Raw genomic sequence first — 14,566 nt, 5'->3', positions numbered from 1 at the left:
TTTATTTTGATGTCGAACCAGTGGCGTGTCAGATCCTGCTGATCTGGCGAGAGGTCCATTAGTGCCTTCATTGTCTTTAAACTGAATCAAGACAATCAAATAAGAAGTGATTGAAGCGGCCATCTGTAACCTCTCTCATAAGTTGATTTTACTACAAAGTTATCTTACCGAAAGCAGCACCGAAGGCTCAAGCGAAAACATCCCGAAGACGACCACACCAAATCTATGTTCTTTAACCAGGAAGTAGCATTCCATGTTCTGGAACAAAAGAAATAATAACAATGTCCTCATCCTCCGATCTCACCTCTTTGACAGTCGTCTTAGATTGGGAAACCCCCGTCAAAAGCCTCGCCGAAGAAGCGACAATGTCTTCAGCCTGCAACACTAAGATGAATCTAGAAGGAACGTCGCGGTCTTACCTTAGCTCTGGTGATGGCGTACATACAGATGAGGGCTACCATCTCGAAGCAATGGATCAAGAGCGAGTTGACGATCAGAAGAGTTTGTTGAGGGACGAAGTGCAACTTCAACAACATGTAAGCGTTGGAGGTAATCGCCACGAGATTTAGAAGAAACATAGCGGTGATCTGAAGACTAAAAGTTTGCATGGTAGAGTTGGCAATTTGTGTTAACTCCATGTAAAAGTCGGTGAACTTCTTCACGTCGCTTTGTCTCTCCTGGCTCAACATCTCCTCGAAGTACACCTTCAGGGTCTGGTATCTCTCATTCAATAGCAAGAGGATGAAGATGGTGACAAAAAGCGAAAAGAAGTTGATGGTGAAAGGAATATAAATTGATACCCAGTTGACGATATCTTTAACTCCATCGAAGGCCAAGTCCACAACCGCCACGTAGATGTAGATGCTCGAGGAGCCCAGTAAAAGAAAATAGAAGGTGCGTCTCATCCTGGAGTAGTCCACCTCAAACCCTGCAGCTTTCAAACCGGAATCAAAGAGCTCGAGTCTCCAGAAGTTGCGACTCAACACTCTTGAATTCAACCAGTTGGAAACGATGTTAGCCAAGAAGACACAAGTGTAACATAAGAGGTGTAAATAAGCCACGACCTTATTAATAGTAAAAATCTGCTTGTCTTCACCGCGGAAGATTCTCAGAAGAAGAACTGTTAAGTAAACCGAGACGACAATCAAACCGTAGCAAAAAAGGTACCGACTGGTCGTTGTCGGCGACGCTGAAGAGTTCAAACCGAAGATTTTTGCCACGGTAAGAACTGGAGCGAATGGCAAAGTTAGCAACTTCATCGACGACATCGTTACCACGACTGATTACTCCGGGGCTAATGCAGTTCGATTTTATTGAAAGCTTCTTTCGCCACGCATCATTTGTGTCGTACGCGTCGCAATGTTACCACCGGTCCTCAAGTTGGTGAAAATTTTCGGTCTTAACTCTTCGGAGTCACCGACACGCACTAACAAGTGGCTTCTTCTTCTTAGCGCGGTTTTGAGCGTCATCTTCGTCGTTGTCTTGGTCTTTCGTTATCAGGTTCATCAAGATCCTGATAATGTCCAGTACGCGGTGTCGACTCTTCACCTCGTCTGTTATGTAGCTATGTTCATCGGTAGTATGGCGTCCAATTGGTTTAATTCGAAGAAGTACAACCAGGCGCTGATCAGAGTTGGGATTTTCGACCACTACCTCGAATCTCTTGGTTTTCCCATTGACCACAAGAAGGCTCAGCGCGCGTTCTACGTTTCATTATCAACATCTTCTGGAGTTTTTCTTGTCGTGGCTGTCATAGACTTCGTCGTCGACGTGGTTTTGACAGAGCCGATTTATGCAGCGTACTGGTTGACGATTTATATTCCCATCACTTTGAACTTCTTCAGTGCTTTTACCATCGTCTTCACTCTGTTTCTTCTGAAGGAAAGATTCAAGACTTTGGGGGTGTATTTCGAGGAGCTGCTCCTCCCTAAATCGCCTCTTAACATTAAACAGTTTACAAACTTTCTCCTTGAGCTGGTGAAAATCTCAAACTTAACAGTTTCCATCTTCAGCTCCCAAATCCTCACTCTCTTTCTCTTCGTCTTCACGACAGTTACCTTCAACGCTTACTTGATGTTTAAAATCAACTTCTCTGTTAGCCAGCGCGTCATTCTCTTCAACTTCATCGCAATTCATTGTGGTCAACTGGTGGTGGTGGTGTTGGCGCACTTCTGGACCAAACAACAGGTAAGTCGTCTTCTACTTCTTGTCTAAGTGTGGTTACCACAGGCTGGGAAGATCATCACCAAGTCCCCGAAGATTATAACTCTTCAGAAGACAAAGACGACTTTCGATGAGAATCTCGAGTGTTATTTCTTGATCCAAGACAACCAGGTCAGTGGTAGAGTCTTTGACATGTTCGCGGTGGACCCAGCGGCATTGCTTTCGGTAAGTTGAGGCTCAATTTTCGTCTTGGTTTGAAAGTTTTGCAGATTTCCGCCTACGTGGTGTCGTACATCATCATTTTGGTGCAGTTTACCACCGGAAAGTATGGAGAGGGTCTCAATTTTAACTGGTCTGGGAACATTGTTAGCCGAGGGCATTACAAGAAATAAATTCATTTTGAAGCTATTGGTTTTTTATTTAAGTAAATAACTACAAGCCAAATTTAGGCTTCAAAGGCCTTCTCTTCCTCGTCTAGTTCTTTCATCAACTGGGCGTACTCAGCACCGCCAAACTGTAGCAAGATGATCAAGTACCCAATGATGGACCCTGCAATCTTCAAGAACAAAGTTATGTCAAGATCAGAAGAGTTCTTACCGAAAGCAGCGTCGAAGGGTCTAGACAAAACATCGCGAAGATGCTAACACCAAGACGGTTATTACTGATCTGAAAGAAACACTCGACGACGTCAATTGAAGGTCTTTTTGAACCAGAAATGACCAGTAGCTTTGGCGACAATGCCACAATCTTCCTCGCCTCAAGTCTTAGACGATAACACGAGTAGACGATTGTAACGACTTCCACCAGGTGCATGGCAATGCAGTTGGTCACCATCCAGTAGTCGTACGAGCTGTCAAAACCGATTCCTAAGACAATATAAACATCGGTGGTCAAATTGACCAAGACGAAGAAGAGAAACGTTGAGATTCGCAAAGAAAACTGAGAAATTAAAGAGTTGGAGATGAGAACTAACTCCATGTAGAGATCAGTGAAGTTTTTGATTTTAAAAGGAGTGTCTATGGAGATGATTCTGCGGAGACACAGCTTCAAGAAGTAAAACCTCTGTCGCAAAAGAAACAAAGAGAAGACCAAAAGCACACTAGTGAAGAAGTTCATGGTGAAGGCGAAATAGAACGTGGACCACTTGAGAACACTGGGGGACAGGAGCAGGTTGGCCAACCCCACATAGATAAACAAACCGACAGACGTGGTGATGAAGACGAAGAAGTTTTGTTTCATTTTCTTGTAGTTGATGTGGATACTGAACTTCTGGAGCTTCTGGTCAAACATCTCCACTTTAACAAGCGTTTCTTCGTACTTTGATCTCCAATTAGAGAACCAGTTGGCAAAGAACAAAGCCACGTAAGAAAACCATTGAAGATTGCTAACGACCGTACTAAGGGACGTGTCAGATTCAGTACGAAGAAGCGCGAATGTTAAAAGGGTGGTGAAGGTTACCATCAGAGTCACATTGTAACCAAGAAGAAACTTGCTTCTGGTGGGCTTGGAGAAGAATCCTAGAAACTTCGAGAAGGTGAGAATTGGAGCGAAAGGTTTCATGGTATTAGGTCGACTGGTGGATCGATGCTAATTGAATGCGTTTTATGTTTTCCAGGAACTTTATTAATGTAAAATTGTTACAAAATGGCACTTTATTGGGTAAGTATAAAATTACAAAAATATTCCAGCTACCCTCGTCCAGTGGCGTGCACTGAATATAGAATATTCAGGAAAACGAGTCAGGGTGTCAAAACAAACAATTCTGCCTAGTACAGATTTTGCTGCATTCCTGTTGGTGTTTCGGTGGAGTTGTCTTTGCGCTTCAACCAAGTGCGGATTGCGGAATTTTTATAATAGTGAGTCTAGGGGAGAAACACCCACAACCCCTTCAAAAAAAGGGGTAAAAAAGCTGTCAGTAGCTAAAAGAGATGAGATGTCATTTAGCTTATTAATAAAAGATATAATTTTTTTTTTGAAAACAATTTTACGCAAGTTGCGGCTACGTGAAGTTAAATTATCACGTACTAACGTTTTGACGTACTGACTCATCTCCGTGAATTTACTATAGTTCTAAAATAGAATACAAAATATCACTCGTCGCTCTTAAAACAGTCATGGGAACAATACAACTTGTTGTTCCTGAACAACAACTTGGCCCCATGCAACACTTTCTTACAAACAGAACAACAGAAGCACTCATCCGCGGCGTGGAAGTGGATCTCTTCGGATAGAGAGACTCCTTGTTCGTCCGGCGCGATGACTCTTCGACAACTAATGCACTTATTGGCTTTCAACTTTTCGAAGCAAGGCAAACAGACAGGTTGCGACTCCTCCACCACGTAGTTCTGGCCTGCCAGAGCTTGGTCGCACTCAAAACAACAGAAGTGTTTTAAATGGAACGTGGAGTTCTCTGCAAGACAGTACTCTTTGACGAAGATGAGCTCGTCGCACGCTTGGCATCGTGGGATTCCCCGGATTTTGGCAAAGTCGCGTCCACAGTAGACATCATCGGTCTCTTTATCATAGAAGTAGAACAAATCCGCTAAGTTCTGGTTACAACCGGCGCAGCGGAAACAGTTGGAGTGGTACAACGCGTTGGATTTATCCACGAAGATGGCAAATTCGCCTTGTTCGAAAAACTTGCCGCATTTGCGGCACTGTTTCGTCTCGATGTCGATATCTTCAGGAATTTGACCGACGGTGGCGCCCCCTTCAAAGAGGGCATTTTCTGCCTGGGTTGCTGTCTTAATTTCTGGGTTTTCGTAGGTTATATCGCGGATGGCACCGATCTTCACCTGATTTGGCATCAATTGGTTTTCGGAAACGGATAATTGACTCGGGTTCAGTGCTTGCAACTGCTTGTAATTGGACAGATTAGAGTTGGCCAGATCGTGTGGCTCCCGAAGATTCCCGATCTGGCCAACTGTCGGATTGTATTGCAAGTTGGCCAGATCGTGCGGCTCGCGAACATTCCCGATCTGCCCCACCGTTGGGTTGAACTTCGAGTTGGCCAGATCGCGCGGCTCCCGAATATTCCCGATCTGACCCACTGTCGGATTGTATTGCGAGTTAGCCAAATCGTGCGGTTCGCGGACATTCCCGATCTGATTGTAGTTGGAGTTGGTCAGATCGTGCGCGCCGACGACATCGCGAACATTACCGATCGGCGTCGGATTCATGTGTTCGCTGTGGACGTGCAATGAGCCCGGGATGTAATGAGGAAGACTCGTGTTCCTGTTGATTTCATTGGTGTATTGTGGCTCCGCCCCGTACCCGAAAGGCGTGGTTCCAGATTCGTTGAGCAGATGCTCGCGTGCGAATTGCGTTGCTAGATTCTTGTTGATTTCGTAATACGGAGAAGGAGGCAGGTCGTCCAAGCTTGGAGGCGGAGGCAGATTTTCCAGACTTGGAGGTGGAGGAAGATCGTCTAGACTCGGAGGCGGGTCGTAATCCGTAGGATCGTTCTTGTTGATTTCCGAACCATGGAGGGGCGGGGGATTCACGATGCGGGCGTGGCCAGCTGTGTACGCTCCTCCCCCAGTCAAACTTCCGCTTTTGTTGGCTCCAAGTTGCCCCGCGTAGTTCTCGCTACGACTAATGGAAGACGTGGGATTGTACCCAACAGTGCGCCCCATTTCGGGGCGTTTTCCCGCGGGGTAGCCGGCGTTTTCTGATTGGTTGCCATACCCCAATTTTTCGTTGTGGGCAGTCATGTTGTGGGGCTTCGGGATTTTGTCAAAGAACGCGTCCAATTCCTTCTGGTCTTGAATGCCCAACCTCTCTAACTGTTTAGTGAGAGTGCTTGTCTTTCTCTCGCCTAATAACTGGACGGTTTCAGCTGTAGTAACATTTTTGGGGTACCTCTCTGAGACAACTTTAGCATTAGTTTCCCCAATGTTGTGTGTCGCGCCATAATTAACATTAAATTGAATAATTTGCCCCACGCCAGCGCTGTCTTTCATGTGTTTGATATAGTCTTGGAACTTCGCAAGTTCTGACTCTGTCAGCTCATGGCACAGACTTGGATCAATGTCGTGAATCGGAATCTGCTTCTGCAGGAGTTGTTTCCGCTCCTGAGCGGCTTGAGAGCCCTTCACTGGCAACGTCTCTGGCGCCAAAGTCTTCAAATACTGATCAATAGTCTCATTGTTGCCCGTGGGGGCCCACTCCAACTCCACAGCGTCTTTCTTCCCTGGCAAAACTACAAAACCAGTTAACTAAACCCAACACAATCACAACAACTTACCAATTTTCTTCTTAGTTCGATGGGGCTTACTCCCCAACAACTGAAACTGCGCCCAGCCGTAAATATCATCGTCGTGGACATCATGGTCTTCTTTGGAACACTTACAATTCTTACAGATTTTCCGCCAGAAATGCAAGTCTAAACCTGGGCACTTATCGTTACATTGGATACAGGGGGCTCCTGCCCCCGCTTCGTGTCCTAAACGGGCTTTCAGTCTTATCTCACGTTTGCGCTCCAACTCGGAGAGCCAGTTGGGGGCTTCAGAAGACTCGGCACTTTCGGTCATGGTGGCGAGGTGACTACGCCCCACGTTACTAATCAACAGGTTTTATCATCAGAGGTGAGTCATAGGTTAGGATTTAGACAAGGACAGATAGATACACGTGGTGCGAGTGGAAAAGAGAAGAGGGAGCATTTTGACAGTGACATTTGCAATGTTTACTTTTGATAAAGGTAGGAAAGTAAATAATTAAAATACCTCGATTTAGAGGAAAACACTTTAGTAGTGTTTGCACAGCTTGGAGTTGTTTACAAACGGGAAAAGTAAACAGAAACTTATTTTTCGTAAGATGTATAGTTGTTTACGTGCTGTGGGTTGGCAGCGGTGGAAGAACTAGAAATTCGAAATTTATGATAACTCGGGCTTTTGGGTACAATTACTTGTACACTTTTGTAGTCTTGTTAGAAATGGATCCCAAACAAGCGAAATTTGGTATGAATTTGCTTTTATTTTCCCATATTATGTGATTGTTTTTAAATTTTTGGGGAATTATGTGGGTAAGTTGGCAACTCCACTGACACATGTATGTTACCAACTTGTTTTGACAGTCAGAATTAATTTGCAATTTTAGGGTTTCCTAAGGGCTAATCTGTGATTTTGTCGCTTGTATGATTAATAATTAGTGTGTTATGAAGCCCTAAATGATATAAAGTGAATTGATTGAAAGTGAGGTTAAGATGTCAAGGAAACGAGATATTTCGGTAATTTTTATCTTTTATTACCTACCAGAGACCCTAAAGTTGTCTTTTTAGCGCGAGGAAATTGCAAAACAGTTCCTCCTCCCAGAACGGCAGTCAAAAATCGACACTCTTCTCAAGCAGGATGGCCAAGCATACTGCATCTGCAGGTCTTCAGACAGCTCCCGTTTCATGATAGCCTGCGACGCCTGTGAAGAATGGTGCCCCCTTTTCATATCCCCCTTACCCACTCTAATTTCTTCTTTTTTTAGGTACCATGGAGACTGCATGAACATCTCTGAAAAAGAAGCTAAACTCATCAAACAATACATCTGCATCCGTTGTTCTGAAGAAGACAAATCCTTGAAAACCCGCTGGAAGACCAAACGTGAAGACGGCGGCGCTAACACCAACACCGAAGACCGCAAAGCCCGCAAACGCAAAGAACGCAGCGAGGCCAAACCTGACAAGAAAACGAAGAAATGTGGGGAGTGCATGGGGTGTTACCGCACTGAAGATTGTGGGCGGTGCGATGTCTGCACGAGGCGGAGTCGTCACGGTTCGCCTAGGAACAAGGAGAGGTGTAAACAACGGATTTGCGTTAACTACGGAGGGTAAGAGATCTGATTGGTTGTACGTGACGTAACACGGTTGATTTTGCTCAGTGGGCGGCGCAAGAGGCGTGACTCTAGTGAAGACGACGGTCCGCCTAATGCTCACCTCCAGACGGACTACCCTCGGCAGTGTTATGGCCCTACGTGTACTAATAGCGCTCGGTACGGGTCGAAATACTGCTCGGATGAGTGCGGGCTGAAGTTGGCCACCAATCGGATTTTGCAAGTGTTGCCACAACGTATTCAAGAGTGGGCGTTAAGTCCCTGCTCGGCTGAAGATGGCAATATAAAGGCGTTGGATCAGGTCAGGAAGCAGCAGATTGAAGTGAAACAAATTCTCCAGGAATTGGACAATAGACACAGAGAACTTGATGCGATAATTGAGCGTGCTAAGAGCGCCACCATTGATCCCAACGTCGACTATGATAACGAAGAAGAGTCGGAAATGTCAACGATGTACTGCATCACTTGCGGTCACGAAATTCACGCAAAGACTGCGATAAAGCACATGGAGAAATGCTTTAATAAGTATGAATCTCAGGCATCTTTTGGCTCGATTTTTAAGACCAGAATTGAGGGTAATAACATGTTTTGCGACTTTTACAATACCGTGAGCAGGACTTACTGCAAGAGATTGAGAGTGCTGTGTCCAGAACACTGCAAGGACGCCAAAATCGGGGAGTATGAAGTTTGTGGATGTCCGTTGGTAACGAATGTCTTTGACTTGACAGGGGAGTTCTGTAGAGCGCCGAAAAAGGCGTGTGCGAAACATCACGTTTGGGAGAAGTTGCGGAGAGCCGAGGTGAGTAACCGCCATCTTGGATTTATTTATTGACCGCCATATTGTTTCAGATTGACTTGGAGAGAGTGCGACAGTGGCTCAAAATGGACGAATTACTAGAAAAAGAGCGGCAAATTAGGAACAGTATGGCGTCCAGGGCCGGAGTTTTGGCCCTGATGCTCCATTCGACTTACAATCATGAAGTTATGGAGCAGATAACCAAAGCGAGTCAACAGGACCAGAACGCGATGCAGAGGGAGTTGGCGAAGAGGTTTAGAACTTCGACAAAGCCGAGATTTTAATTGAAGATAGATTCAATAATAAATACATGAAGAGCATCTTTATTTGCCTCTCAATTGCCCCACCATCCCCTACAAAGTCTGCGCCTGTTCCACCTTTCTCCGACTTCCCATGGCGCTTTCGCTGCCTTCCCGAACGGACTCGGAAATCAAGCCACTCTGAAGCAAAAAATTGTTTCCACTACCAACCTTCACGAACCTAAAATCAAAATTGCTGAAAAATTCCCCTAGAAAATAACATACACTTTGCTGTTGTCATTAGGGTCAATATCAACCACAATTTCTGTCTCTGGGGAATCGGCCCCCCAAGCCCCCACAAAGCAAATCGCAAAGACAAGCAAACCGACACAACGCATTGTCACAGATGAGCAGGCTCTATTATGCAATTGCGCTGCCATTGTTGCAACTCCTTCGCGTGTAATTGGTGACCTTGAAAAAATTAAGATTTGAAATGGGACGTGTGATCTGTGCAGAGGAAGCACAGAAAGCGAAGTTTATATTTTTAGTGCACTAATAGAACCGACTGAAAAATTGGTTACCAAAGGGAGTTTCGGATTTTCACTCTAAACTATTGTTATATGAATAATTTGAGAAGTGTGTGCCAAATTTCAGCTTAATCGGACAAATTTTATAATAATGACCTTGAAACTTTGATCGGTGCAAACCCCGTCGTGTGACGCCTCAAACTTCTCAGAATTGTCGAATTAGTATAATGCCATAGTTTTTGTTTTTATAGGTAGTCGCTCCTTCTTATAACTTGACAGATTTCTTAGGTCTTAGAAAAAATCGTCTTACAACATTACTTTAAACTCTTTATTTGGTGCAAAATACACAAACAGTATTTTCTCATCTTCTGCTACGAAGTCACAGGCGGTTTACGCGTCTGTTGAACAACATATCCCCGACTCGCTCTACCGCCTTCCTCTTCCTATCCACCCCTTTTTTGATTCTATCGACGATGTCCTGCGCCCCCACATGTCCCGCATTCAGGAAACCTTTGACAAGAGCATACAAAGCGTCGTCTCTAGCATCCAAAGAAAACAACCCGAAATCAGGCCTACAAATTAAATTGTACCAAAAATATCCCGAAAAGAAGCACCTACGCTTTAGTGGCTTTAGGGTTGTCATCAGCATCCAAATCAATCACAGTATTGGTCTCTGGGGAATCGGCCCCCCAAATACCCACAAAACAGACCACGAGGACAAACAAACCAGCACAATGCATCGCTGTAAAAAACTGTCACAGATGAATAGAAGCTGCAATTATACAAATGCGAGAAAATGATGATCGACAATTCCCTTCGCACGTAATTAAAGCATAGAAATGCAATTCGAAATGGTTGACCTTGAAAAAGTCAAGGTTGAGGAAGGTGGACGTGTGACACCTCTATCAATGCCGAAGAGGCCCGGAAAGAGAAATATGTATGTTTCAGAGCGGGTTTTCCACAGACTGCGGAAAAATGAGCGAAAAACATTTACTTGCGGTGAGGATCGGATTTCCACTACATACTATCATTTTAAAAAATAGCGAGAAGGTTTTTCTTGAGTTTGGTGACAATCGGAGCGCTTTGAAAAAAATGACCTTGGAAATAAAAATGCTTGGAACCCTATGATGTGACCCCTCAAACTTCGCAGAACAGTCTAATTAGTCTATTTAAATAGTTGTTGAGCTTATTCAAGGGTGTTTGTCGCCAGAATGATACGTTTTATGGACACTGGTGCAGCAGTTACAAAGGTTCTAAGACCGATTTATTGAATTGGTGATAACATTTGAAGACTACTATTAAAAGTGAATCGAACTCTTTAATTATTATTATTGGGATCACGTGTCCGAAACATGGAGTGCGAAATTATAGTAATAGAAAATAGAACGTGATTAAAATAATTAACCGGAAATGAATTCTTTGTTATTACTGAAACAAACACCCACTTATCGAATCAAGAATTTTATAAATAAATTAATCGAGTGATGCTGCCTTGAGCGCCTTCAAGTCTCACTTAGGCCCCTACGTCTTTAATTTTCGCAGGCTTTGGAAATATCAGGTTGAGATTCTATACTTTTGTTGCTGTGGTTTTCCTGCACACTTCGAGGGGCCACATGCCCATCTCCTGCATCTTTGACTTTTTCAAGGTCGTATCTTTAACTCGCACTTCCCTCTTCAATTGGGTGCTAAGGGGCTTGCAATCACATCAAATGATCGTCGTTTGCATAATTGGTGCACCCATTCCACTGACAGTTTTTTGTAGTCATGTACTGTGCCGGTTTGTCGGTCTTGGTGCTTTGTTTTTGGGGGGTTTGGGCGGTTGTGCCCCCCAAAGATTGGGAGGATGAGTCGCCCGTTGTTTGGACGCCGGAGCCCCCGAAACGGGTGAGCGCGACTAAGAGTCAGACTCCGAAAAAGTAAGTTTGTTTGATGGGATTTTTGTTGAAGTTTGGTTTTTAGGCCCAATTTTAAGAACCCGCCTCTGTCAGGTCGATATTTGGAGATTTTTAATATTATCAAGGAGTTTGTTGATAAGAGTAAAGGTCGCATCGATTTTAGGGAGTTGGGGAAGATTGTTAGGCGGCGGTTGAATGAGACGACGAAGAGGCCGATGACTGCCCAACAGGTGGCTAGAATGTGGATTGCAAGAGGGCCCCCATTGTACTGGTAGATCCGCAACATTCTTTGTTCTGTGTTATTACTGTAACGTTAATAAATAGTCTTAATAAGTTAATGGTTATCAGTGGTCGGTTCGAAGTTCAAGTCAACAAGTCCCCTTTGAGCAGAAAGGTGCAGATGACCCCTAAAGTCCCCCCAAATTAATTCGGTCAACCATCAAGGTCGTTTTATTCCCGTCATTTCGGATTTTTTCCGACTTTCCTCTGTCGACGCATCATTTTCTTCCATAAACCACCACCAATAACTGCTCGTCCAACTGCTATAAAAGAGTTGTTTTGATAACAATTATTCAGTGCTAAACTAAGCTTCGACAAGGACACACAAAATGGCAGCCCGCTTCGCGTTTGTTTTCCTGGCAGCAGTCCTGATTTTCCAGGTACATTTTTCACTCGAAAACTTTACAAACTTACAACTGAATTTACAGGTGATGTTGCTCGACGCCACCGTCATCCGTCGCGACGTCGCCAGCGGCAACAAATCCACCACTGACACCATTGAAGACGCCTTCCAGTCGCTCAAAACGAGTCTGGACGACATGGTGAAAAATATTCAGGTATTTATCCCCAAAATTACAGTAGTGTCATAAAAGTACCATTAATGGGTCCCTCGGGAAAAAGTAGCGTGACACTATGGGTCGCACTAGGGGTCTGGGATGATTTCCAAAAAAACGTCCCCAATTTTGGGTACTTTTTCGTTTTATTCCATCGCTCGGAACCGTCAAGTGTGACACATCAAACCACCCTAAAATGATCCAACTAAGCAAGTTTGACGATAATTTCGTGTTTTCCAGGGAAATGAACTCCTCCAGAACGTTTCGGCGTCTTTGAAGACTTTCGGCGAGCAGATCCAACAACAGGGAAATCAGTTGGTTCAGAAGATCCAAGGCACGACTCCAGCCAACTAAATTATTAATTTTACAAATTTTGTAATACTTTGTGTTAGCAGAAATACATATTTTTTACTAGACCTTGTACTCATTTAACCTTCTCGTATCACCGTTCTGATAGTAGTTCCAGAAATTGAGATAACATGGGCGTAAGTATTCGTACGTAAAGTGTAAAGATCATCGATTATGTAAAAATTTATCTAATGTTTGTAAATTTATTCAAATAATCCGGGTTAGTTTCCTTAGAATCCTGAAATGATTGATAAAAGAAAAAAAATGACGCGATGATGAAATTATGAGAACAGTTTCATTAAGAATGCAGTTCAGTTTTTTATCGGGCCATTTTGGGAGGTTTTAATATCATTTATGACGCACGCAGAAACAAAGAGGTCGTGAAACAGTCTTTAAGAGGGCAGAGCGCAATCAAATCAATCTAATTCTAATTTTTAACGACACAGAACGATTTCTTGAAAAATTTTAGCTTGAAATGATGGGTCGCATCATGGGCCCGAAATTATTTTACACGGTGGTACTATTTTTGGTACCATACTGATTTGTCACATTTGTACAAACATGTGAAGTGTGACACATGAAATCACACTGAAATGACCTGGCAAGGCGATTAGTTGTTTATTTTTTTTAATTTAACAGCTGTGGCAGTTTTTATTTACCTACTGTTTTTGTTCTAGACACTGAAAAAGAAATATGCACATAGTTTGAAAACTTTGAAAAGTTTGTTTTACAATGTACAAATAATTGATACAATTTTTTATACTTTTTAAAACAAAAGGTCTGTATTTTTTTGGTTACATTTTTTTTTTCTTTTAGCAAGGATTCGTTTCGAATAGATCTGACCTTGTAACGGTTGTACTGACTCATACAACAATAAATAATTATTTATAAACAAATGCTGCAGTCTACTATTTAAAATTTAAATGATCTATAACGTGAAAATTATGAGAAGGTGGTACCATTTTTACTAAAAAGTCGCAGTTTGGGTATCAAGAATAAAAATTAATATTGTTATAGTCACGTTGATGGTAATTATGTGATAACATGATCACTTTTAGACCATATTTTTTTATTTTGGTACCATTTTTAAACCAATTTTTTGTTTGCTAACCAACTTGTTAATTTTGACATCGAGGTTACATTTTTTTAGAAAAAAATGGTCTGAAAAGATGTCACATGACTAGTTTCTAAAGATTTTTTTAAAATCGTGGTAACATTTTTTGGATAATTTTTGAAATTTTCACATCTTGATAAGTATGGATTGTGGCACATGTTGTCAAATTAAAATGATCCGACTAAATTGTCTGTATACATGTTTTGTAGATTAAACCCATTTAGAGCAAATTGTGCTATCATTTTTTGTTCACAGTCTTATAATTACAAACTAAACCAACTCAAAAAAAGACTATTTGTATTTTGGGTATTTGTATCTTTTCTGGGTATTAGGTTTACAAAACTAAAGACACCGTGTTTCAAAATGATTTTCATCTAGTCACCTTTGGTTTCCAGTAGATACAAATTAAAAAATGCCGCTTTGCAAAGACAATGATTAGAATGTTGGTTACATAACCTTAAAATACATTTGAAAAATTATAAGATAAACAGTGATTTAGGACGGCTGGATCGCTGAAGGGATAAAACTGACTCTACCTTTGCTTAATTTTATTGTTTATTGTTTAAATTAAAATTATTATTGGCGATTTTAACGTTTGACAATTGACACCATTGACAAAAGCTCAAAGTGACACGACTAGTACAATGTGAGCGGCACAAAAAATTTGATTCCAAAGGCTACTAGTTAAAAATCATTTTAAAACACGGTGTATAATGGTTTTATTTTCACTTGAAGAAACTATAAATAAAAGACCACGACTTTGGATTCACGTAGGTGAAAAATTTATCACCATTAGTGTTTTTTTTAGAAAAATCTAGCGTGAAAAGATGG

The 14,566-nt window shown here is 42.5% G+C and overlaps 5 protein-coding genes and 2 long non-coding RNA genes across 9 annotated transcripts; 4 read left to right on the top strand and 3 right to left on the bottom strand.

Annotated features, from left to right (window-relative positions):
• Window positions 1-1,326: 1,326 nt before the first annotated feature.
• LOC148177162 (uncharacterized) lies at window positions 1,327-2,555 on the top strand. Its single transcript, XM_088033263.1, has 3 exons — window positions 1,327-2,187; window positions 2,230-2,388; window positions 2,433-2,555. The coding sequence occupies exons 1-3, from the start codon at window positions 1,360-1,362 to the stop codon at window positions 2,553-2,555; spliced, it is 1,110 nt and encodes a 369-aa protein (XP_087889389.1). The 5' UTR covers window positions 1,327-1,359.
• Window positions 2,556-4,135: 1,580 nt separating this feature from the next.
• Window positions 4,136-6,977, bottom strand: Tes (testin LIM domain protein). Of its 2 annotated transcripts, XM_088031766.1 has the most exons (3): window positions 6,888-6,977; window positions 6,410-6,723; window positions 4,136-6,364 (listed from the first exon to the last, which is right to left on the bottom strand). In XM_088031766.1, the coding sequence occupies exons 2-3, from the start codon at window positions 6,693-6,695 to the stop codon at window positions 4,254-4,256; spliced, it is 2,397 nt and encodes a 798-aa protein (XP_087887892.1). In that variant the 5' UTR covers window positions 6,696-6,723; window positions 6,888-6,977; the 3' UTR covers window positions 4,136-4,253. The 2 variants fall into 2 exon arrangements, with proteins under 2 accessions (XP_087887892.1, XP_087887891.1); XM_088031765.1 differs by lacking the exon at window positions 6,888-6,977 and having other exon boundaries at window positions 6,410-6,855.
• Window positions 6,978-7,194: 217 nt separating this feature from the next.
• Window positions 7,195-9,099, top strand: LOC148177160 (CXXC-type zinc finger protein 1-like). Its single transcript, XM_088031778.1, has 5 exons — window positions 7,195-7,390; window positions 7,442-7,587; window positions 7,639-7,980; window positions 8,032-8,782; window positions 8,833-9,099. The coding sequence occupies exons 1-5, from the start codon at window positions 7,367-7,369 to the stop codon at window positions 9,061-9,063; spliced, it is 1,494 nt and encodes a 497-aa protein (XP_087887904.1). The 5' UTR covers window positions 7,195-7,366; the 3' UTR covers window positions 9,064-9,099.
• On the bottom strand, window positions 9,087-9,533 carry LOC148177159 (uncharacterized). Its single transcript, XR_015769743.1, has 2 exons — window positions 9,304-9,533; window positions 9,087-9,259 (listed from the first exon to the last, which is right to left on the bottom strand). It is a non-coding gene; the product is annotated as an uncharacterized LOC148177159 (long non-coding RNA).
• Window positions 9,534-9,859: 326 nt separating this feature from the next.
• Window positions 9,860-10,392, bottom strand: LOC148177158 (uncharacterized). Its single transcript, XM_088031793.1, has 2 exons — window positions 10,164-10,392; window positions 9,860-10,117 (listed from the first exon to the last, which is right to left on the bottom strand). Exons 1-2 carry the CDS (start codon window positions 10,283-10,285, stop codon window positions 9,925-9,927), a joined length of 315 nt encoding a protein of 104 aa, XP_087887919.1. The 5' UTR covers window positions 10,286-10,392; the 3' UTR covers window positions 9,860-9,924.
• An 828-nt stretch (window positions 10,393-11,220) lies between these two features.
• Window positions 11,221-11,778, top strand: LOC148177157 (uncharacterized). 2 transcript variants are annotated; one of them, XM_088031791.1, is made up of 2 exons: window positions 11,221-11,461; window positions 11,505-11,778. In XM_088031791.1, the coding sequence occupies exons 1-2, from the start codon at window positions 11,310-11,312 to the stop codon at window positions 11,713-11,715; spliced, it is 363 nt and encodes a 120-aa protein (XP_087887917.1). In that variant the 5' UTR covers window positions 11,221-11,309; the 3' UTR covers window positions 11,716-11,778. The 2 variants fall into 2 exon arrangements, with proteins under 2 accessions (XP_087887917.1, XP_087887918.1); XM_088031792.1 differs by having other exon boundaries at window positions 11,294-11,429.
• A 93-nt stretch (window positions 11,779-11,871) lies between these two features.
• LOC148177156 (uncharacterized) lies at window positions 11,872-12,689 on the top strand. Its single transcript, XR_015769742.1, has 3 exons — window positions 11,872-12,099; window positions 12,148-12,276; window positions 12,514-12,689. It is a non-coding gene; the product is annotated as an uncharacterized LOC148177156 (long non-coding RNA).
• The last annotated feature ends 1,877 nt before the right edge of the window (window positions 12,690-14,566 follow it).

This window comes from Gnatocerus cornutus, chromosome 3 (assembly GCF_029298725.1).
Source record: "Gnatocerus cornutus isolate USDA-ARS CGAHR chromosome 3, icGnaCorn1.1, whole genome shotgun sequence".
NCBI lineage: Eukaryota > Metazoa > Arthropoda > Insecta > Coleoptera > Tenebrionidae > Gnatocerus > Gnatocerus cornutus.
Note: the sequence above shows the minus strand (reverse complement) of the source record. Positions and strands in the feature narration are given on the sequence as shown.

Coding starts and splice junctions, on each gene's coding strand:
- LOC148177157 (XM_088031791.1), top strand. CDS start 11,310: ATGTACTGTGCCGGTTTGTCGGTCTTGGTGCTTTGTTTTTGGGGGGTT. Junction 11,462..11,504: donor AAGAGTCAGACTCCGAAAAA/GTAAGTTTGTTT, acceptor TTTGGTTTTTAG/GCCCAATTTTAAGAACCCGC.
- LOC148177160 (XM_088031778.1), top strand. CDS start 7,367: ATGTCAAGGAAACGAGATATTTCG. Junction 7,588..7,638: donor TGCGACGCCTGTGAAGAATG/GTGCCCCCTTTT, acceptor TTCTTTTTTTAG/GTACCATGGAGACTGCATGA. Junction 7,981..8,031: donor ATTTGCGTTAACTACGGAGG/GTAAGAGATCTG, acceptor GATTTTGCTCAG/TGGGCGGCGCAAGAGGCGTG.
- Tes (XM_088031766.1), bottom strand. CDS start 6,695: ATGACCGAAAGTGCCGAGTCTTCTGAAGCCCCCAACTGGCTCTCCGAG. Junction 6,365..6,409: donor TCGAACTAAGAAGAAAATTG/GTAAGTTGTTGT, acceptor CTGGTTTTGTAG/TTTTGCCAGGGAAGAAAGAC.
- LOC148177158 (XM_088031793.1), bottom strand. CDS start 10,285: ATGCATTGTGCTGGTTTGTTTGTCCTCGTGGTCTGTTTTGTGGGTATT. Junction 10,118..10,163: donor AACCCTAAAGCCACTAAAGC/GTAGGTGCTTCT, acceptor TTTAATTTGTAG/GCCTGATTTCGGGTTGTTTT.
- LOC148177162 (XM_088033263.1), top strand. CDS start 1,360: ATGTTACCACCGGTCCTCAAGTTGGTGAAAATTTTCGGTCTTAACTCT. Junction 2,188..2,229: donor ACTTCTGGACCAAACAACAG/GTAAGTCGTCTT, acceptor TGGTTACCACAG/GCTGGGAAGATCATCACCAA. Junction 2,389..2,432: donor ACCCAGCGGCATTGCTTTCG/GTAAGTTGAGGC, acceptor AAAGTTTTGCAG/ATTTCCGCCTACGTGGTGTC.